At 31.6% G+C, this 23058-nt stretch overlaps 2 protein-coding genes across 2 annotated transcripts; one reads left to right on the top strand and one right to left on the bottom strand.

The window, feature by feature from the left end:
• On the top strand, positions 5645 to 12230 carry LOC105163757 (homeobox-leucine zipper protein ATHB-15). Its single transcript, XM_011082214.2, has 18 exons — positions 5645 to 6710; positions 6980 to 7139; positions 7307 to 7410; positions 7538 to 7628; positions 7974 to 8069; positions 8157 to 8270; positions 8361 to 8444; positions 8548 to 8703; positions 9077 to 9151; positions 9272 to 9378; positions 9463 to 9655; positions 9953 to 10138; positions 10286 to 10366; positions 10536 to 10670; positions 10738 to 11057; positions 11247 to 11352; positions 11582 to 11731; positions 11896 to 12230. The coding sequence occupies exons 1-18, from the start codon at positions 6478 to 6480 to the stop codon at positions 12040 to 12042; spliced, it is 2538 nt and encodes an 845-aa protein (XP_011080516.1). The 5' UTR covers positions 5645 to 6477; the 3' UTR covers positions 12043 to 12230.
• On the bottom strand, positions 16698 to 17476 carry LOC105163748. Its single transcript, XM_011082201.2, has one exon. The coding sequence runs from the start codon at positions 17357 to 17359 to the stop codon at positions 16805 to 16807; it is 555 nt and encodes a 184-aa protein (XP_011080503.1). The 5' UTR covers positions 17360 to 17476; the 3' UTR covers positions 16698 to 16804.

Raw genomic sequence — 23058 nt, 5'->3', positions numbered from 1 at the left:
TTATATCCACACACTTTTTTTTTTTATGTATTTTTATATTATTATTTCTAAAAGTAGTTTAAGAGCATGTAACATTACATTAACATATATCAAGCTAATAATTTAAAAAATTATGTTTTTCCCCCCCTTAAAAATTACATATGAATCATTGATATATTTTTATCATGTGGTTGTAATGAAACTGTACATACTCGGTTCAGTTTTGATCAGTACTATTGGAATGTTTTAAATGCATATTCAGGACCATTTAAAGTAATATCGACAGTCAATAAGGCTTTGCTCCAGTGATAAAGTTGAGGTCTCACAATAAAAAAATTGCAGGTTTGAATCCCACGAATGTGAGTGGATAAGTCCACTTTTATAATTGGGATAATTACATCCTCTCTCCTGAGGTTTGGTGCAATTACATGTAAAATGCCTATAATTTAAAAAATTACATCTATTATCCTTGAAATTTGCTTTTATCTAACAAATAAGTCCACATGTTAGTCAAAATTCATTGAGTTTAATGACATTAATAAAAAAAATCGGATAAAAATACACATTTACCCCTAGTTGACTTCTTACTAAATTTGTTGCATGTTAAATAAGTCTTTATGTTCAATTACCCTTGCACATCTTCACATATTAATATATATACTAAGTTATATCTTCAACGTTATATGAGTAATTTAGTAAGAAAATAATTTATTTGCCCTGCAATAAGTTAGAAATAAGTCAATCAAGGCTAAATATAAATTTTTATTCATATTTTTTTGTTAATATCAACAAATTCAGTAAAATTTGATTAATTGATAGACCTATTTTTATACAGAAGCAAACCTCATGGGTGATAGATGTAATTTCTCAAACCATAGGAGATCTACATATAATACACTAATAATATGATAAATATAATGCACTTATCATGTAATTAGCAATAACTCAAGAAAAATGAATAATCATATACCGATTATTGATTTGACTCCTCTAAATATAGTTTAGATAGGATTTTCCGTAAACATATAATGCTCGAAATGAAAAACGCACTTGTGATTAGTGCTCCAGATGTTGAATCCGCGTTAACAAAGTTCAAAACTGTGGGCGGCTTGTAAACACGATTTTACCGTAAAGTCTTGGCCGTCAGCAAGTTGGCAGCGAGGAGTAAGTAAGAAAATGAAGCAGCATTATGGCTATTGTTTGGTGCCAAATTAGTTTGTTGAGAAAAAGTCCAGCAATACCCACTGCTTTATCCCAATACTATCACACAATAATGTCTTCAAAATAACTAGGGATCGATGACAACGAATTTAATGACTAGGGATGACAATTGTTCATAATTGATTTAGATTCTCAGCAAAAATCTGACGTTTTGATCTATTGAAACCGACCACTTTAAGCTCCCTTACGTAGCTTCTTTCTTCATGCCTTGTGGGGTTAGAGCTTGATTAGGATTAGGAATTTAATTCCTAATGACTGTTAATTAATTGATCTTCATCCATTAACTTTTTATCTAAATAATTTAATTAATCTCATTAATTAAATTTAAAGTCAGAACTAGTTAATTCCATTTATCGGTACTTAAATGCAAAGCTAGTCAAACTAATTTGTGCAAGTATCAAATATATGTTCCATCAAGGATTTGTGTGTTCTAGGCTCCCTGTTCATTTAGATTGTACTTGTATCAAATATAATTTAATTGATAATTTTATTTTGCTCGGGTTCAATTAAATTATACTTAATTAATTACTCATAATTAATCTTTAATTAAAGAGTGTCCGTTATTATGGTGGTCATCTAGCAGTCTATGACACTGAGAATACGTGAATCATTGTGCAACCTGTGAGTTATGAGTTCCATGCAAATACAACCATTCTATTGCAAATCTCTCAACCGAAGTTTAGGACACTGAATTTGTTATCAATTCTCATACTGAATTTTGATATCTATATATATCTTAATCTACACTTGTGCTTTCCATTTTTTCAACATAGAAAAATACATTACCCTATTTGATCAAGTATCATGTCAATAGTCTTGGAGAATGCACATTGTAAAGAACATGGAAGATTCATCATCATCTCATGATGAACAATAAATACGATATTGGAACTCACATACATCTATACATTTTCTGACTATGTTTGAATATGATTTTTTATAGTTTCAGTAGAGACAGTAACTGCCTTAACCATGATGAAGTCATGGCAGCGCTATGCATAAGATTGCTGTGAAACCTCGAGTCTATGAACTACCTAGTGTACTATCGTAACGAGAAGAATCATATCACATTGCCTAGGCATAAATAAAGTTCCGTATGATATCTTCTATGGTTCGTTCAGTGAATCTGACAACCTCTTATCAAAATCTATTAAAGTATACAAAACGTCACACACAGTCATTTATGAACACGATACGCATCATATAAATGCAACAGTTAGTACAAGTCTTTATAGAATCATGATCAATGCCCGATCTTGATGGATTCTCGATTAAGAATGTTTTAAATCAAACCATAGAGATTGATTTCATGATTGTCATCATACAATACAACCCAACCCCACAATATATATGATCTAAGAGTTTCAATTAAATGCATGCAAGCTAATGTATTTTAGGCATATATAAGATAAAGATGGCTAAAGAACAATTCTCATTTAATTAACATTTATTATTTAAAAAAACCGTTCAAAATATATTACAATAAATCAAATATTGATTTGATGATCATCTATTCTATCATCATGACTGGCCGAGATCTCAATGTCAAACAAATTAATTAGCGTGTCCAACATATATAACAACATCTAAAATAAAATATATATTGCAATCGTGTCGGTACTGAGTCGTATTTTATATTTTTTAGATTTTTTGTGTTATAATATTTGTATTACATCGTGTTCATGTCCATATATTGCAAGTTATTAGATACTAATTAATATATTCTTCTAAATCTTAACATACACATATATGTATAAATTTATTTTGAAGGACCATACAATATTTTCTTATATATTTCTCTAATTATCATGACCACGTAAATTATTACTCATTTTTATTGTTAATAGAATCATAATATTAACATTAATTTTTTTTAATAACAATAAAAGTTAATGCTGCAGAAATAATAATTTACAGTTGAAAATATAAAAACAAATCTTCAGGCTGAGATGCGAATATCTCGCTCTCTTTAAGGAGATTCAAGTCCACTGCAACAAATTTCTCACTGGTCCAGCAATATCATTTTTAACTTGTTTCCTCTATAATACAACAGCCCGACAACGTCGTACGACTCTAACTCACTTTGGACAAGTAGTAGAGTCCAAAGCTCCACAAGAGAATAACACATTCCAACAACTAATATAACTCTCTTTTGTAATTACATGTAGTATATGTGTATATACGAATCTCAAAACTGTGTTTTAGGGGTTAAAAAATAAGAGCATAAAAAGAGTTTACTAAAACAAAAAATCAATCAAAATAGCAGTTTCAATCAGAAAAACAAATAGTTATGCTTATGCCGGCCCAACCAGAATTAACATTACAGATGATATATATATATATATATATAGATGTCACCATCTCCCACCATCCCAACATCCATCATCATCCACATCTCACTTTTCACTTGTCTTTTCACGTTTATTCCTCCACCTGCTTCCATTCTTATCACTCATCATCTCATGTCTCATGTCTCATGCTACATGTTATGCTGCATGCATACTACATGCATGGTACTAGATGATGATGATACAACGTCTCGTATCTGCCATACGGAATGTGTAGATAAAGACGATTCTTTTTTTCTTCTAAAATACAACCTGTATATACTTTTTTATTTAAAAATGTAAGTATACGAGTCTTTTGTTACTATCCATTTAAAAGATGAATCCATCATAATCCAAGTAATATTCAATTTTAAAAAATAAAAAATATATTCATTTTATTTAAATATTTTCATGAACCCTACAGTGATCAAAATAAAAATATTATACTTTTTATCTCTTAAAATTTTATTTGAAATTATCTGTCCATGTTGGACAGATAACAAAACAATACGTATTTCACGACTATGCAAGTGACGAATAAATAACAAACACTTAAAATCCTTAGCCAAAACTAGTAATAAGATCAATATCCTACATGCAAATATATTTTTAATTGATTTTGAAGACTAAAAATGAATATTTAAAGTTACAGAAAATGTAAAATAGGGTAAACTACAACCATATTATCTCAAATTTGACATAATTATAAATATTCTTAATTTTAACAGTCCTCTTATAATGAGCCCATTTTATTAGCTTTCGTCAGATTGTCATTCAATTTTTTTTGAACTGTTCAAAATGCTAATTTGAATTATAAATTATAATTTCATATATTTTTTTGAATTTTTTAAAATATTTTTAAAAGACTAATATATTTTGTGATTTATTGGTATTTATGATTTTACAATCATCGAGATAGTATTTATAATTATAATAAATTTAAAAAAAATAGCGATAATTACCCTAAAAAATAATAATGATAGCAATATATCGTATGGTATATTTTATGGAAATAGAGTAAAAACGAGGATATGCGCATGCAAAACCTATCATCATGGTGTCCTCTATGACCCACGCAATCCCCCTCCCATACCTCTATGCTTTTTACCTCTTCATATCCCCTATATGCCCTTCCTCACTCCATCTATTTACCCTCTTGCCATTCATATTCTTGTCTTATTTTTTATTTTTTATTTTTTATTTTTTTGGGTGTGTATTAGTCAATACATCATATAATAGTTGCGTGTATATAATCAAATTAAATACAATACAATTTTTTAACAACAAAAATCAACATAGAATTAAAAATAGATAAAGTGATTAATATAAGTGAAGTTGCAGGATAAACATGATAGTATATTGACGGCTACATGAATTATATAAAATAAATAAGTAATTGTATTAGTACAAATATTTGAGGATGTAATTGATGCATTAAAATTTAGTGTTGCGATGTCATAAATTATTAGTTGTTAACGAAAAGTTGCTTTTCTTTTTATATATATATACTAGTATAAATATATATAGAATCTATACCATTGTATGTCAGAATTGTGAAATAATTCGAGTATAAACAACCGGATTTTGTTTAAAAAGTAAGATTAGACCTAAATCTCACAATTAAAAGAATGTGAATTGATATTGAGTCCAAAAACATGAGTGTTTTTAATCATTATATATTTTGGTACATATATAATTATTGCATCAACAAAATTTTTTATTTTTGAACTATTAAAATATTTGATATATCGACTTTATTTAAAATTATGGGTTTGAGTCCTATTGTGTGAGTATTTGTCTCACCTTTATATGGGTTTATTATAATTTATTATTTTATAATTTTTAGTTGTATTAATGTATTATTTAATTATTTAATTCATCTAAATATTAATATGATAATGTAATTATAATTTCTATATTTAAAAAAAATGAAAAGAAAAGCAAAGGAAGTAGAATAATAAACTCAGCATCTACCCCACAGAGAAAGGACAGTTTGGTCCTGACAGCAGTCCCATTCATAAAATATTCCAAATCCAGTGTCTGCCTACACAGCACAGTATCAACACCACAGTGTCTGAACCTACATACCTATATATATGTACACACATACATACGACAATATAAAAAGTGAAAAAGAAGCTGAGGAGCCAATGGAGAAACCACAGTAACACAGCTGAAAAAACCCATCCAGAGAATAGTGCAAGGCTCCACCAAGCTAGCACTGCTCCTTTTTCCTTTCCATTTTCATTACCAACAACTCCTTTTTCAGTTTTCATATCATGTCATCACCCCAGATCCATTTTCTCAGACTTCTGTGCCTGTAATCATGTGATGTATGCGTACATGCATGGGGAATCTCCTTTGATTTGGTTCTTGGAGCTATGGGATGTTGTTTGTGGTTTGCTTGTTCTGTTTGGGTTCGGACTTTGAGGCTCTGAGCTTGGATCTTTGCTTGTACTAGGGTTTTTGTGGTGGGGTGTTTTGAATTCTTGAATCAGTAATTATGAAGAGAAGCTTGTGGGATTGGAGGCATCCGTGGTGGATGGAAGATATGATGTGAAGAAGAATTTTTTCTTTTTGGGATTTTTATCTTGTGGATGTGTGATTCTGGGCCGTTTCTTTTTTTGTTAATCTTTTTTTCATTTCAGCAATCTTTTGTCCTTTACGCATCAAGATTTCTTGCTTTCCGTGATTAATTATAAAAAAAGTTCATAGTCCTGATCCTGAATCAGAAACATTCTCCCTTTTCCGCTCTGAGTATGGTGTTCGTTAGCCGAAGAAAAACTGTGGGTGTATGCTTGAGGACTTAGAACTTTTTATTTTCTGATAAAAGGATGAATTCTTGTTAATAGCCCACAAAGTGTTTGAACCTTTGCGGCAGTGAAAATAATTTAATTGGAGTTCAGGATTGGTTGGTTTCTTGAATTAATTGAGATTGAGATTTCGAGAGATGGCAATGTCTTGCAAGGACAGTAACAAGGCGGCTGCAGCTGCTGCGGCGGCGGCGAGCATGGATAATGGTAAGTACGTGCGCTATACCCCTGAGCAGGTTGAAGCCCTTGAGAGGCTATATCACGAGTGCCCCAAGCCGAGCTCCATGCGCCGCCAGCAGCTCATTCGTGAGTGCCCTATTTTATCTAACATTGAGCCTAAGCAAATCAAAGTATGGTTCCAGAATAGAAGGTACTTTCTCTTTTCACAAAATTGTTGCTTCTTTTGGTACTACAATTTGATTGTTGAGTGGAACGACAAGCTTGGATCTGTTATTACCATAGGGGATTATTGATAGTTCCCCCTTTTTAATAATTTTTCCTATATTTTGAGTTATGTGTTTCCTGTGTAGGTTACTCTGTTTAATTTCAGTTTATGTTCCATCTATTTAAAAGTGCTGAATTTTATGGTTTAAGTTTTAGTTACAGGAGTTTTGAGTTAATACCGTTTTGGAAATACAGATGCAGAGAGAAGCAAAGGAAAGAAGCTTCAAGGCTTCAAGGAGTGAATAGGAAGCTGACAGCCATGAATAAACTCTTGATGGAGGAGAATGATAGGCTGCAGAAACAGGTGTCACAGTTGGTTTACGAAAACGGCTACTTTCGCCAGCATGCTCCAAGTGTGAGAAATCTTGAAACTCACTTTTTAATAAAACTCCAAGATTTCAACCTTAACATTCTCAGTTGTAGCAATATTCTTGCCTTTTAACCTCACAATTTGGCATAATCTGCACTGATTTTGAATGGGGTTTCAGAAAATTGACATGGTTAATTTATGTTCCTTTCAAGAATGCACTTGCTACAAAAGATACAAGCTGTGAATCAGTGGTGACGAGTGGTCAACAACACCACCTGACGCCTCAGCATCCACCAAGGGATGCAAGTCCTGCAGGGTGAGTAATTCTTGATAGGGAGAAAGGTTATATGTGTCTTTAATCAGGCTGTGTGACCCCATTGCTTTGTGGTGCATGTTTGTGGGTAGCTTATGGTGTTCTTGTTTGCTTTTTGTATTTCTCCCAGGCTTTTGTCCGTTGCAGAAGAGACTCTAACAGAGTTTCTTTCAAAGGCCACTGGAACTGCTGTTGAGTGGGTCCAAATGCCTGGAATGAAGGTACAATGGTTGTTGGAATTGTAACTAAGTAGTATTATTTATTTTGTCATGATGCATACGATGTGACAGTGTTTATGATTCATATGCCAGTTATACTTTGACATGCATGCATGCATGAACACATACAAAGATTATTCATTCTTTAATATATTAAGCCTTTGCATGTTTATTAAAATCACTTGCCGTAGATTTATTTCATATAACTATTTATGTTTTTGCGTAAATGGTGGGCATAAACTCAGAATAGAGGGTCCATCGTTTGCATAAAAATGGCAATGGGTTTCTTTGCTGAATTTTGAACTGGATATTAGCATTTTGACATTGATATTTTATTAATTGGAGTAGCCTGGTCCGGATTCCATTGGAATCGTAGCTATTTCTCACGGTTGCACTGGTGTGGCAGCAAGAGCTTGTGGTCTGGTTGGTCTAGAGCCCACAAGGGTAAGCTCACTATCTTCAAGTTTCTTCCTGATATCTGGTGTTACTTTAAGTACAAAAGGAAGAACTGATTACCAATGTATATTTCAGGTCGCAGAAATCCTCAAGGATCGGCCTTCATGGTTTCGCGATTGCCGATCTGTGGATATTCTTAATGTGCTGCCTACTGCCAACGGTGGAACCGTAGAACTTTTATATATGCAGGTGGTTGTTATCATAATTAAGGTGTTTCTTTTTGTTGGACGTTGCCTTTTATGTACACATTCTAATTGGCTTATGTACTTGAAATTTTAGTTATATGCGCCAACAACTTTGGCGCCGGGTCGCGACTTTTGGTTGTTGCGCTATACTTCCGTCATGGATGATGGCAGTTTAGTGGTATGTGAACCCTAAACTCTTTCTTTTCTGGTGGGTTTTATTTAGGTTTTTTGGATGAAATCAATTTAAGGCAACAATTCTATTGGTTTTCCTAATATTACAGGTTTGTGAAAGATCACTTAGCAATACTCAAAATGGTCCGAGCATGCCACCTGTGCAGAACTTTGTGAGGGCAGAGATGTTGCCTAGTGGTTACCTAATTAGACCTTGCGAAGGAGGAGGATCAATAATCCACATTGTAGATCACATGAATTTGGAGGTAATACTTTTTCTGCCATGTCCAACAGTGTACTCCCTCAGTTGTGTTTTTCTTCGTTCCTTCAGTTTTCCAGCACATCAGTAAATTCCTCATGAATTGATTGCTGAAACGACATCAAAAGAAAATCTCATTTTATTAGAGCCATTGCTGTATGTTTTCTTCTTGATGAATCATAGTTGGAGATATTTCCATTTTGGTTGCTCAGAATTGTTTAGTTTTTATTGACAGTGCAAAAGGCTGAAAACAGAAAGCATCGGATTTTTTCTTTTTTTGGGATGAATAGAAAGCGTTGAATTGTTTTATATGGACAAAACGCTTTTGTTTCCGTGTGCTTGCAACTTTACTATGTTAGCATTCCATTCTTTTTTACTAGGCATGGAGTGTTCCTGAGGTGCTCCGCCCACTCTATGAATCTTCAACAGCGCTTGCCCAAAAGACCACCATGGCGGTGAGAATTTTCTATTACTTTCATTAATACATTACGAAACAGACACAGATATGCTAGATGTGTAGTTTCGTTACCCCAATTGATGTCTTTCCTTCTCGTTGTCTCTGTATCCTGGTGCAGGCTCTTCGTCAACTTAGGCAGATAGCTCAGGAAATTTCCCAGTCTAATGTAGGCAACTGGGGCCGAAGACCAGCAGCTTTACGAGCACTTAGCCATCGGCTGAGCAGGTTGGGCTAATTCTACTCCTTTTGGAGTCTGCTTTTAGTTCTATTATTTTCTTGCTGTGCATAATTTTGTTCACAATTATACAGGGGATTCAATGAGGCTCTTAATGGACTTAGCGACGAGGGATGGTCGTTGATAGCTAATGATGGCATAGATGATGTTACAGTTCTTGTGAACTCCAATCCAGAAAAGTTGATGGGCTTAAATATCTCTTTCGCAAATGGATATGCCTCTGTTTGCAATGCTGTCTTGTGTGCAAAAGCATCTATGCTTTTACAGGTCGGTTCACTTTACATGTATATACTAATTTGAACTTTTTATTATTTTTTATTTTGGAAAAGAGATTCGCTAGGGAGTGGGAGTTAAAATGGCCCTCGGGCAATCACATTCTTTTTATTTAGTTTTAGAATTCTTTTTAGATATTAATTATGATTGCGGTGGAGTTTGATTTATTTTGAAATTTATGACGGCAGTGACCTACTATTTTACTCAGGTCATCCATAAATTCTGCTATTATTATTATTATTTGTTGCCTACGAGTCTCTCATTCAGTATTTCTTCTTTGTTGGGTTTCAGAATGTGCCTCCTGCAATACTAGTCCGGTTTCTACGGGAACATAGGTCAGAATGGGCAGACAGCAGCATTGATGCTTACTCAGCAGCTGCTGTTAAAGTTGGTCCAAATACTTTGTTAGGGGCCCGAGTTGGTAATTTTGGGGGTCAAGTTATCCTTCCATTGGCTCAGACTATAGAGCAAGAAGAGGCAAGTTAATTGAATTGACTAATCTTTATGTCCAAACTTTCATTGTCTACTTATATGCTCGTGTAATCTAATATTCATTGGTTTAAGATGGTATTAGTCTTTGTCGCATTTTGACGCAAGTGTTACGCATTCCATGATGCTTAATAGCTGCTGGAGGTGATTAAGCTGGAAGGTGTTGCCCATTCTCCTGAAGATGCAATGATGCCGAGGGACATTTTCCTCTTGCAGGTACATTTTGTTCTCAAATTTCTGTCCTATTTCAAGACAGGAAAGATAAGTGTGTTTCTTAAGAGGGCAGAAATAGGCCTATTTATTTTAGGAGTTGAGCATTTATTTGAGCTGAAAGGAGCAAAATCTTCATTTGTTCTTCTGGTGCTTGTCTCTTGAAATTTGGCAGCTATGTGGTGGGATGGATGAAACTGCCGTTGGCACGTGTGCTGAACTCATATTTGCGCCAATTGATGCCTCTTTTGCTGACGATGCTCCTCTCCTGCCCTCTGGTTTCCGCATCATTCCTCTTGATTCCAGCAAGGTGAGTGTTCAAATGAAATTTGAATGTTTCTGATGAATAACTCTTGAGTAGCTGCAATATTATATAGGAAGCTTCCAGTCCAAACCGTACCTTGGACCTTGCTTCTGCTCTTGAAAGTGGGACGGCTGGCAATAAGCCGTCGAACGACCTTGCTGTTACCAGCTGCACCACAAGATCCGTCATGACAATCGCCTTTCAGTTTGCATTTGAAAGCCACATGCAAGAAAATGTTGCATCAATGGCCCGACAATATTTACGCAGCATTATATCATCAGTTCAACGGGTGGCATTAGCTCTCTCTCCATCTCACCCAGGTTCTGGTCTTCGATCACCGCTTGGGACTCCTGAAGCACATACCCTTGCTCGTTGGATTTGCCAAAGTTACAGGTGCTTAGTACTGCCTTTTGATTTTCAAAGTACTAACACATGAACTTAGACAACCATGACTCATCTTTTTCCATGACACAAGCATGTAGCAAAATCATCTCCGGTCATGGGATTAGTTCAAAGGAGTACGCCCAAACACCCCTGCATTTCAATTGCCATAACTAAATAAGTTTGATCTCGATCTTGTAGGAGCTATATGGGCGTGGAGCTTCTCAAATCTAGCGGTGAAGGGAGTGAATCCATCCTTAAAGCACTATGGCAATACTCGGATGCCATTTTGTGCTGCTCCGTTAAGGTAATATTTCAATATATCTCTCTATCCGACTTGTCGACTAAGGTTGCAAGTTCATACGCATGTAGCATTAAATCAATGGCTCTGACTATCACTTCTTTTCCATTTTATACTGCTAAGTTTCTTGGTTAAGAGTTTGAACTGTTTCTAAAAAGATGCTTCCATTTTTGCCGGATGGTCGGTATTTCTGTTCTTTATCTTATTCTAGCGATAATCCTGTGAACTTTTCCAGGCGATGCCCGTTTTTACATTTGCAAACCAGGCCGGTCTTGACATGCTCGAAACAACCTTGGTTGCTCTTCAAGACATATCTCTGGAGAAGATTTTCGATGACCATGGGAGGAAAAACCTCTGCTCTGAGTTCCCACAGATAATGCAACAGGTCTGTTAAACACTAATCATAGTCAAGCCCGAAAAAAAACCTTAAAACTTCAATAAACTGGCATTATTAAATAAAATTTGAGTCTGAGTTTAGATTTCTGAGATACAATTTTTGATAGTATTATTTAAGGGTGCGCCCAGGTGTTAATTTGCGATTTGCTACAGGGTTTTGGAACGCTCCAGGGTGGCATATGTCTGTCGAGCATGAGCAGGCCGATTTCATACGAGAGAGCAGTAGCCTGGAAAGTCCTGAACGAAGACGACAACGCTCATTGCTTGTGCTTTATGTTCATCAATTGGTCCTTCGTCTAATTTTATGGTTGATAGCTATTAGAGACAGAAAATAGTTAAATGTCTTCATTTGTTTTTGCTGTTTATGACACAAAAACTCCTTGTTTGATCTTGCTGTTGCTTTTGTTCAATGTGAAATGCTGTTTGTGGAGATGGTTTAACTCTATTTTCTTGCCTGCCCGAAGTTCTTGATCGGTACCAGAGAAATTTTCCCATGCTGCTGTTTATATCAATACAAATGTTTTATTGCAAATCAATATTCCATATCTTATTTTATTTAGTATGTAAATACTTAACGTGTATAAAATTTATGTTATTTATATATTTCAGAAAATATTTAATAAAATTGGGCTTGTGTTTACATGCAAATTTTATTTCTTCTTGTAAGAAATATGAGCAAATCGATCGACATTCGACCACATGTAGGAACAAGGAAGTTCAAATCAAATTAAACTTAGGTAATAATTATTTTTACATCTCGTAATTTATGGTTTAATTATATAAGTAAGGGATAATTATGTTTCCTTCTCTGGTTTGCTATAATTACTTATATATTTCTTGTAGTTTGAAATATTATACCTAACATTTCTAAAATTTGCTTCCATCTAATAAATAAGTTCATTCGTTGATTAAAATTCATCAAGTTTGTTGATATTGAAAAAAAACTGAATGAAATTGATATTTAGCTTGATTGATATTGTAGATCAAATAATTTTCTTCTGATTAAACCACTCTTATAACGGTGAAAATCTACCTTCTCACATATTAACTCGTGAAGACGTATGAGGGTAATTTGATCATAAAAATATTTATTTTACCTATGATAAATCAATAATAAGTCAATCGAATATAAATATAATTCTTTTTCTATTTTATAATTAATAACAACAAATTCGGTGAATTTTGACTAGAGAAACTTATTTGTTAGATGAAAGCAAACCTCAAGAGTGCTAAATGTAATTTTTCAAACCACTGGGTTTATGTGTAATTATACTAAACCTTAGGGGAAGAAAGTGTAATTATTCCTATAAGTTACTTCTATTTTTTGTGTAGTTACAGAAATCACTCATGGTAGTTAAAATATATGAATAGTTTGTGTAATGTTGTCAACGTCTTTAGGGTGCGTATGTGTAAATTTTTTTAAAAATAAGGATGGTTTGTGTAAATAATATAATTTTTTTTTTTTAAAGTAGAGATAATTTATGTAAATAAAATATAAATCAAGAAATAAAATTTTAAGATGAGGCAGTAGACCATGAATTTAAATTAGACAAAGATAGGGTAAATAACATTTTTGATCCCATAAGTTAAAGCCGTTTCACTTTCGGTCCCATTCATTAAGGGATTAGCACTTTTAATTCCGTAACTTACAAAAATTAACACTTTTTAGTCATCATCCACTATAAATCAAGAAATAAAATTCTCTCTTCTCTTAAAACATTGAATCTTATTCTCCCCACATTTCTATAAGTTAAAACCAAGTAGAAGCAATACAAAGAATCATGCCTTCTACAAGTGAATCAAATAGGCCAAAATGAAGCACTCATATGCTACTATTGAAAAAAGCCTCAGTTTTTTCTCTAACCAAAAATATTTAACGGCAACATGTTAGGCACGGGACCTTCATCATTAGATTGTAGATGAAAAGATGCATGAAAATAAAAAAATGCTAATTTTTGTAAATTATAGGACTAAAAGTTCTAATCCCATAATGAATGGGACCAAAAGTGACATGGACCTAACTTGTGGGACTAAAAATGCTATTTCTCCAACCAAGATACAACAACAGATTATTTAGGCAAAATTTCACTTTAAGTTCTGTAACTATAGGTATGATACACTATTTGTCCTTTATCTTTTGAATAAAAATATTTATTCTTGTAATTTAGATATTTTTGACACATTTAGTTGTAATTATTGATAAAACAAATTTAGTCATATATGTATTTTACTAAAAACACATTTAGTCCTGCATGTTTAATAAGTTTAACACTTTTAATCATGTTATTTCTGAAAAAAAAAAAAAATGGTGGCTGGAAAAAGTTAAATGAAATGCACGCGCAGCTTTGTGGGGTTTCCACCTACTTAATGTTATTTCTCACAAGAAAAATACACACATCCTCAATATCCGAAACCCTAATTTTCTTCCAAAATTTCTAGTTTCTACTTAAAAACTCTAATTTTTCTCCCAAATTTCCCCCTAACTCTCTTCTTGAAATCCCCTCTCCAACATTCTTCAAAATTGCAAGCTTTCTGTCCTCCTTGTCTTCGGTTATGCCTCCAAATTCCAATCAAACAGATTTCTCTGTGTTTTCTTCATTTGATTTGCATAGATTCGAAGAATTTTGATGATTTTTTGTGTGTTAGTTCTTGAAGTTTCTTGTTGGTAATCATTTGGGGGTTTGAAAAATTAGTGCTGAAATGAGGAATTAGGGAAGGGCTCGTGAAATAAAAAGGTCTGATAGTATTTAGTAATTAACGCTTGAAATCATGAGTTTTTTTTCCGGTATCATATTTCAGTCATCGTTAAAGTAGAATTAAAAGTGTCATACTTGTTAAACATACAAGATTAAATATATACAGGACTAAATTTATTTTGTCAATAGTTATAGGACTAAATGTGTCAAAAGTATCTAAATTACAATACTAAATATGTTTATTCAAAAAATAAAGAACAAATAGTGTAACACACCTAAAGATATAGGACTAGGAGTGAAATTTTGCCGATTATTTATGTTTCTTCATTAAATTTCAAAGATACTATTTCTAAGGAGTTTTTTTTTTTAAATAATTTGTTATATACACAGAAAAATTAATTGAAAAATAAGAGGGAAATGGGCCGAGCCCAATGTAGACAAACTATAGAGGTAGTGGGTTGAACTTAATGATGGCCCAATTAGCAGCCCATCACTGCAGTGGGAACTGGGCTTAATGAGGGCCCATCAAAAGTTGCATCCATAAGGATTCAGATTAACAGATGTTTGTTAAACTTTTATACTTTGCCCCTTGAGCTATACATTCTATCACAATTAGGCCCCTAAATAAATTATTATATTATTTTCCCCCTTGAAATAAATATTTAGATAAAATTTCCCTTGTACTATATAAATATATATCTAGTGGATAAAGTTTTTTTTTTAAATATTTTGCACCGTAAATTCAATTTGCAGTCTAAAAAATATATATTAGTTATAATATAAAAATATAATTAGTTCCTTTAAAATTAAATTACTATAATTTAATCTAAATAAATAGACGTTTTTTAGATAAAAATGATTAAGTCTATATTTAGATAAAATTTGAAATATTTAGCAAATGTATATGTACTTATTTTCCCCAAAAGTGTCAAATTAATATTTTGGGTGAATTCTTTCAGAAGTATATTTAAGTTAATTCAAATATACTTTTCCTTTTTCTTAGCCAAAATTCTTTTTGTTAATAACTTTCTTTTAGCACCAACAATCAAATTGTTAATTCTTTTTATGTTTAGTATTAGTCGCGTATCTATTATAATAAGAGTAAAATACACTTTGTCCTCTTGAATTATTCATCATGTAATATTTATATTTTTAAACTAACAATTATAACACTTACTCTTTTGGTTGGACAAAAATACCTCTCACGCCTTGAATAATTATATTATTTTTAATATATTTTAGTATTTGATTTTCATATTAAATCATCACCAGATTACTTTTTAATTAATTTTTTTAAGAAGTGAAGAATTTACATTAAAAGTGGAGTATAAATAAATATATATATATATATATAGAAGATACACAATAAATATAATATAACCAACAATTCATATATGCTTCTTAAAAGAAATCGATAAATATATATATATGCTTAACTAAAAGTTAATATTTTTAGAAAAAAAATGAATAAATATATTTTATCATATTTTTTGAATAAAATATGTTAAAAAATTGATTATTTGTAAAATATGTTAAAAAATAATATTTAATTATTTATTTTTTTCAAAAAAAATAAATAGTTAATAACTTAATTTTATCGCCAAATTAATAAAATCTTTGCATGAAATTTTTTTGGGTATTTAGTGTACTCATTTGCTAGTTAACTTTGAGTTTGTAAAAAAAATAAACTTCGAGCTATTTAACTCACTAATTATATTTTAATTTATTATAAATAAAAGATATTTTTTTAATTAAGAAAATTTTAATTAAACTTAAAATACAAAATTACTAAAAAAAATCTTGAACTAAATATATATATATAATATAAAGACAATATTGTCTAAAAATTTAATTGTGGTGGATAAGTGGTATATTTATTAGTTTAAGGGAGTGGTTGTTACATTACGAATAATTCAGAAAGAAAAAATGTATTTTACCCTTATAATACTGTTACTTTAAATTAATTTGAATTGGTGAATTATTAATTAGTTTTCACATTGGAACTAAAACACATTTTTAAGAAGTCTTTTGATAATGATTTAAGGTGAAGAATACAAAATAAATATAAGCTAGGACGATAATTTTGTCCCAACAATTAATTCACTAGGACCAATTACTTCACAAGTGTTACATTTCACTAGCTTAGGATCATATAATTGTCATTAGGATTATTGAATTTCAACCCAAAAAATTAGCAAATATTTTTGTAGATCATGTATGCAAATACTACTCTTCTACGTATAAAATACAATCTACAACTTTGGTGTATAATCTTTTTTCTCTTTATTTTTTTATAAAAAATCTAATAAAATACTTACAAAAATTACAATCACAAAAGAAAACATATATAATAATACAGTTGGAAATCAAGAATAGCCCAAACAAGCCACCGAATTTTGCTGCCTCAAATCCTTATAGAACTTCATGATGAACTTCTCAGCAGCCTCGTCCACATGCTTACTATCTTCATCAATATCCCTCAAGGGGAACGGCGAGTCAGTCACCCTCAGCTGCCTCACGACGGGGCTCTTCCCGAACCCCGGCAGCGCCGGAGACGCCGCCGCGCTGTTGATCATCTCCATGGCCGCCGCCATTATCAGATCCTGTTCAGCGGGCCGCGAGCGCTTGCGCTTGTTGAGGTGGAAAACAGGGTAAGCGGGGCTGTTGCTGCAGCTGAACTCGTACTCGTCGGGGAAGGAGAGGTGGCGGTCTGTAGACTCTTCGCCGGAGGCAGCAGCGTGGTTATGGTGGTGGTGCATGAGACTCTGTATGGCGGCTTTGCCGGCGATCTTGCCGCGCTTCATGATCATGCTGAGCTCAGCAAACAATTTGCCCTTGGAAATGCCTTTTCTGAGCATGAAATAGACCACTCGGACTATTTTCCAGATTTTCTTGGCTATGATTGGTAGATTTTGCTCCATTGCTTCCAAATTTTTAGAGAGAGAAAGTGAGTGAATTTGATTATGAGGAAAAGAGAGAGAGAGACAGAGGTGAGGAGGAAACTTGGAGAGGAGATTGCTTTGATTTTGGTGGAAGTGGGAGCACACGAGGGTGTGGTATTTAAAGGCCACTAAAGTGGGAAGAGTACACATTAAGTTGTACCTTAATGTAAAAGAGAAAGGAAAAAAAGTTGTACCTTGATGTTAATTTGACAAGAAAGCCCCTACTCTCTTTTTACTATATTTTTCCTCTATTTGAAAATATAAGTTTTATTTTTCCTTTTCAAGAACTTGAAAATAAAAATTTTATTCTTAAAATGTCATCCCATTTAAACCATCCATCCATCAAACTCGAACTTCACTATATCTAAACTATTTTATCCATAAATAACGATATAAAAATAAATAAAATATTTTGAGTTATTTAAATTTCTGCATCCAACAGGACTGAATAATTAAGAATCAATTATCGAAGAATACAAGATAATTTATTACTAAAAAAATATTTTATATAGACATTTTGTCCAAAAAAAAAACCCCAAAAATTAAATTTAGCAAATTAAAAGACAGAAATGAAATAATTAAGATAATTTTATTTTATTAGTTTGATGAAATTATTGTTGCAATGATATGAGAGAGGTGACCGATGTGTGAAGAAAACAAGGTGCAAAAGGTGTATTGTTTGGTTCTGAAGCTGCGCAGCTGTTGAGGAAACAAAGTGTCGCGTAAATGTCACTGCCCTGTCTGTGCGTGTGCGTGAGAGTGAAAATGGTTTTTAACTTTTATTCTGACAGAGTGGTTTACTTAGCTAGAAAGATTGTTGTCGGGGGACACGTGTCGGTTGTCCTCTTCTAACATTATTATTATTATTATAATAAAAATTACCATGCGATCGTGAATGAAAGAAAACCTAATGTCGGAAGCAAAGTGGGGTGTGTTTGGGTTTGGCGTGTTGCCTTCCACAACCACAATCAATCATCCACATACCCTAAATCCAACCAACACTACTGCTTTTTCCCAATTTTCCACTATATATATATTTATATAATTATATCAGTGTACGTTTATTTTAATAGTACATTTTTTATTTTCTAAATATGCATTATATGGAATTATTAATGTAATATTTAAATAAGTTCGAATGACTATTGATTGTGCTCGAAAAGTTATGAATTGATTTACAAGTCCAATCCCAATATCTTAATTTTTATTTACAATACATCGTATGCCCATCTATGTTTATTAAAAAAAAATGATTTTAAAATTTAGAGTGAATATTTATTTGATTTATTTACAATCTTCATATAAAATATTACAAAGAAATGAGATATCAGAATATATATATATATATATATATTGTAAGGGATTAATGAGTAGTATATATGACTTGATTTAATTATTTTTTAAATGGATATTGATAAGAAAATGGAAAATTGGATATATAATTGAAGACCTGTGTTGTCGCCTAGGTACGCATTATCTGTACCTGTGGCTTTTTTCATCATCCGCTTCATTGCTTCACCTAAATCCGACACGTACAAATATTAGACATGAATGTCTCTTATTTCTTTCTTTCTTTTTTTTTTTTTCCACATTTGAATATGGGATAAAGCTATCTGTACTGATCAGATGTACTATTTTCAATCTTGATTACGACAATATAAAATTTCGGGTTTTGCCTTAATTCGCTTTGATGCATCCTAAAGTCCAACATTATGAGTATTTCCTCTGGATTTCGCGTGTGTTTGTCATTTTTGCTGCCCATAGAACATCCGTCACTGATCAATGATGTTTTAGTTTAATAATTAACATTGAAAATCTATAAATAAGTTTGAAATATGAATTTAAGTCTTATCAAATAACAAATATATAGATATTTATCTCGCTTTATATGAATTTATTGTAATTTATTTAGTGATAGATCGATCGAATATCAATGACGTATTGCTCCCTGCCGTTGATGCATGCACCCATCAATATTGTGCTCATGTTGCATCTTCTTATAACGAAATTTTTTATTCAGATAAGATTTTTGTTACGTGATTAATCACTCCCACTATAAGAAAATATAATATTATTGACAAACTATCAAATTACAATGTTAAAATTATCATTAAAAATATATATTAAGTGACAACAATTCTTATTTTGTCACTATATAATTATTAGTAATAAAAATTGTGCATAAAGTTGTCACTAAAAATAATTGGTGACACATCTATAATAGTTGTCACTATGTCGTTACTATACATGAGTGATCATTAATTATACTTTATGCAACTTTGTGCAGATTTTTTTGTCACTATTTCTTCATAATAATAATTTTACAAAATAATAGAAACCATTAAAATTATAATTACATTAATCATTGTGACAAAATAAACATTCTCATCATTAAATATATATAATTAGTGACAATATTAACATTCTCACTTAATTTCTTTTTATTACACTAATATTCTCTTTTGTACTGCCTTCTTAAATTATGCACCGACTATATGAAAAATGTAATATATCTAATATGTAATTAGATCAAATATAGCCTTTTTTTAACTATATTGCTCTTAGGCTGCATACATATATATATATATATATATATATATATATGGATATTTACGTATTCAGCATTTAGGGATATATATAAACTGGTACAATTCAGTCGAACATGTATTTTTCATATGTACTTATTTGAATTTTTCTATTTACCAAGTTTTAAATTTTTTGATTCAGCAAGAGTTAATTAAAATTCGAGTATTTGATATGTCTTTTTTCCACTAATCATATCAACCTCAATTAGTCGAGCTCGAATGCTTATTCAACAAAAAAGTACATTCGTACTTGATAACTTGTCATGTCCAAGGACTCAAATTCAGACCGATTACTTTTATCGATTCAACTCGAAATTTTTGTTTATAGCAAGTATTAAAAGATGGGTGCGGACAGCTTATTTCCAGTAGCAATACACACACAATTGAAACAACGTGGTCAAAAAGTTGGTCCGGCAAATACGGTCTTAAGTTGAGCTTAATTCATCAATATTGAAGTGCTGCAAAAGCATAATAAAGAACAGTAAAGTAGGGTCGGAAATATTCGTAGTATATGCAGAAAAAGTAAGGAAGGAATACACATAAATAAAGACGTGTTTGGCTTTATGGGAATCCAAGTGCTGAGCTTTTCCAGGCTTTTGCCATGTTTTAATATAAGTCGTGAACAGCTGTGCTAAGTTGTAAGCAGAAAAAATTAATCAGGTCGAACTACCTACCAGCTTAATTATATGTTGCACCTACTTTTCTCTACATATATACATTGAACAGCTGTTTAATCTAATTTTTCACTGTAAATAATTCACAAAATTGGTAATTTTTTTTAATATATATATTTATCATTATTATTTTATAGCATGGTATTGTGGAAGGAAGGAGGGAGGAAGTTGCTCACGACAGAAAGTTGGGGTTTGGACTTAATTAACATCGAAAATTAAAAATAACTTCATGCTTAAGTAAAATTAACGAGAATATTCATCTGCTTTTGTGACTTTTACCATTCACTCACTGTCGAAAAATGAATTATTCCCTCTACTATGAATTATTACAGCTTAAAAAAATCATGATGAGTCAATATTATGTACCGATATCAAGTAAAATCAACGCAAAATAACATCAGCCATAGTTAAAAACCTATGGTAAAATTATGTACCACATATTTTGTCCTCACATGCACAAACAATGGCTAATACTTGTTGCACAGTTGCGGTTAATTAGTATTCACTTTGATTTTTTACTTCTAACCATGATGATTAACTCAAACAAAAAAGTTCATATTGCTTCTAGTGACTAATATTACTCTCTAAATCCCGTAATTCAGCTTCAATGATCAGATTATATTTTCTATTCCATTTAATATATACGCGCTATATGTACAAAAATTATATTTTTTATTTATTTAAGAAAAGATTTTATAAACGTGACGTGGACATATTAGATGAAATAAAGGATGCAGTAGAATTTGATACAACAAATATGCAACATTGTACATTTCAACACAAATTTCATGTGCACGTAAATACGTTGAGATATTTTGCAGAGAAAAGATAATTGAAGATGCGCATGCGTTGAACTCAAAAAGGTTATTACAAAGCACTTAAAAAAGTAGTGTAATGAAAGCACTTCAAAAGACGGAAAGAAAGAGTCAAAACTACCATTACTTAACCAATGGGAACGTACGTACTATCAATCAGGGGTTAGGAGAAGGCGGGTTTCTGGAAATTAAAAGTCGTACTTTCTTCGTAACATTCTTTTTTAGTAAATAAAAAAAAAAAAAAAAAACACATATATAGTAGCATGACCGCAGCACACCAATTTTATTGAACGTGCATCATCCTTATAAGAGTAGCAGGAATATTCACATTTTCATAAATTGATTGAATCGAATTCAAATTAAAAATTTAGTATGTATTGAAGTCGAATTTGAAACTTTGGAGAATTTGCGGTCGATTTTTATTTTTATGAAAATTAATTTGGGATTCAATTTGTAGTTTTGGTTTATCCAACCGTACCAATACCAAAATCAGTAGTACTCTATATACATTTTTTATTTAATTTTTATGTATATATTTTATACCTATCCGTTTTTCTTTGTTATTTTACTTATCTAAAATAAAAAAGTAGGTATAGAACATGGTTATTGTTTTTAGTACTTAATTTTTTCTTCTTTTTAATTAGAATTTGATTTACTATTACGATATTGAACCGAAATTCCAGAAGAAAATTGATTATTATTGAAATCAATCAATTAATTTAGGTTAGTATTCGATATATGGTATTCCAATTTATCGAAATACGTACTATCAATCAGGGGTTAGGAGAAGGCGGGTTTCTGGAAATTAAAAGTCGTACTTTCTTCGTAACATTCCTTTTTAGTAAATAAAAAAAAAAAAAAAACACATATATAGTAGCATGACCGCAGCACACCAATTTTATTGAACGTGCATCATCCTTATAAGAGTAGCAGGAATATTCACATTTTCATAAATTGATTGAATCGAATTCAAATTAAAAATTTAGTATGTATTGAAGTCGAATTTGAAACTTTGGAGAATTTGCGGTCGATTTTTATTTTTATGAAAATTAATTTGGGATTCAATTTGTAGTTTTGGTTTATCCAACCGTACCAATACCAAAATCAGTAGTACTCTATATACATTTTTTATTTAATTTTTATGTATATATTTTATACCTATCCGTTTTTCTTTGTTATTTTACTTATCTAAAATAAAAAAGTAGGTATAGAACATGGTTATTGTTTTTAGTACTTAATTTTTTCTTCTTTTTAATTAGAATTTGATTTACTATTACGATATTGAACCGAAATTCCAGAAGAAAATTGATTATTATTGAAATCAATCAATTAATTTAGGTTAGTATTCGATATATGGTATTATAATTTATCGAAATTTTAATCTGATTTTACCGATTACCACTCCTAAAAGTCCATTATTGTTATAGAAATTTTGATTTGAACTATAGGTAGCTTCTATTCCAAAGAGCCTTTCAATTTTTTGTGGTATATCCATACTCTTTATTAAGATCCAAAATTTTAGACATCGACAAGATACAAATGAACTAAGGTCACAGGGTTCTTTTTACCATTATATTTAATAAAGAATTTTCTTTTATAACATT

Source organism: Sesamum indicum, linkage group LG1 (assembly GCF_000512975.1).
Source record: "Sesamum indicum cultivar Zhongzhi No. 13 linkage group LG1, S_indicum_v1.0, whole genome shotgun sequence".
Classification (NCBI taxonomy): domain Eukaryota; kingdom Viridiplantae; phylum Streptophyta; class Magnoliopsida; order Lamiales; family Pedaliaceae; genus Sesamum; species Sesamum indicum.
This window is presented reverse-complemented; position numbering and strand designations above follow the sequence as displayed.

Bases quoted from the DNA above. Each gene is read 5' to 3' on its own strand.
- LOC105163757 (XM_011082214.2), top strand. From the start codon at position 6,478: ATGGCAATGTCTTGCAAGGACAGTAACAAGGCGGCTGCAGCTGCTGCG. The intron at 8,070-8,156 runs GTAAGCTCACTA...TGTATATTTCAG, and splicing joins TTGGTCTAGAGCCCACAAGG to GTCGCAGAAATCCTCAAGGA. The intron at 8,704-9,076 runs GTAATACTTTTT...CTTTTTTACTAG, and splicing joins TAGATCACATGAATTTGGAG to GCATGGAGTGTTCCTGAGGT.
- LOC105163748 (XM_011082201.2), bottom strand. From the start codon at position 17,359: ATGGAGCAAAATCTACCAATCATAGCCAAGAAAATCTGGAAAATAGTC.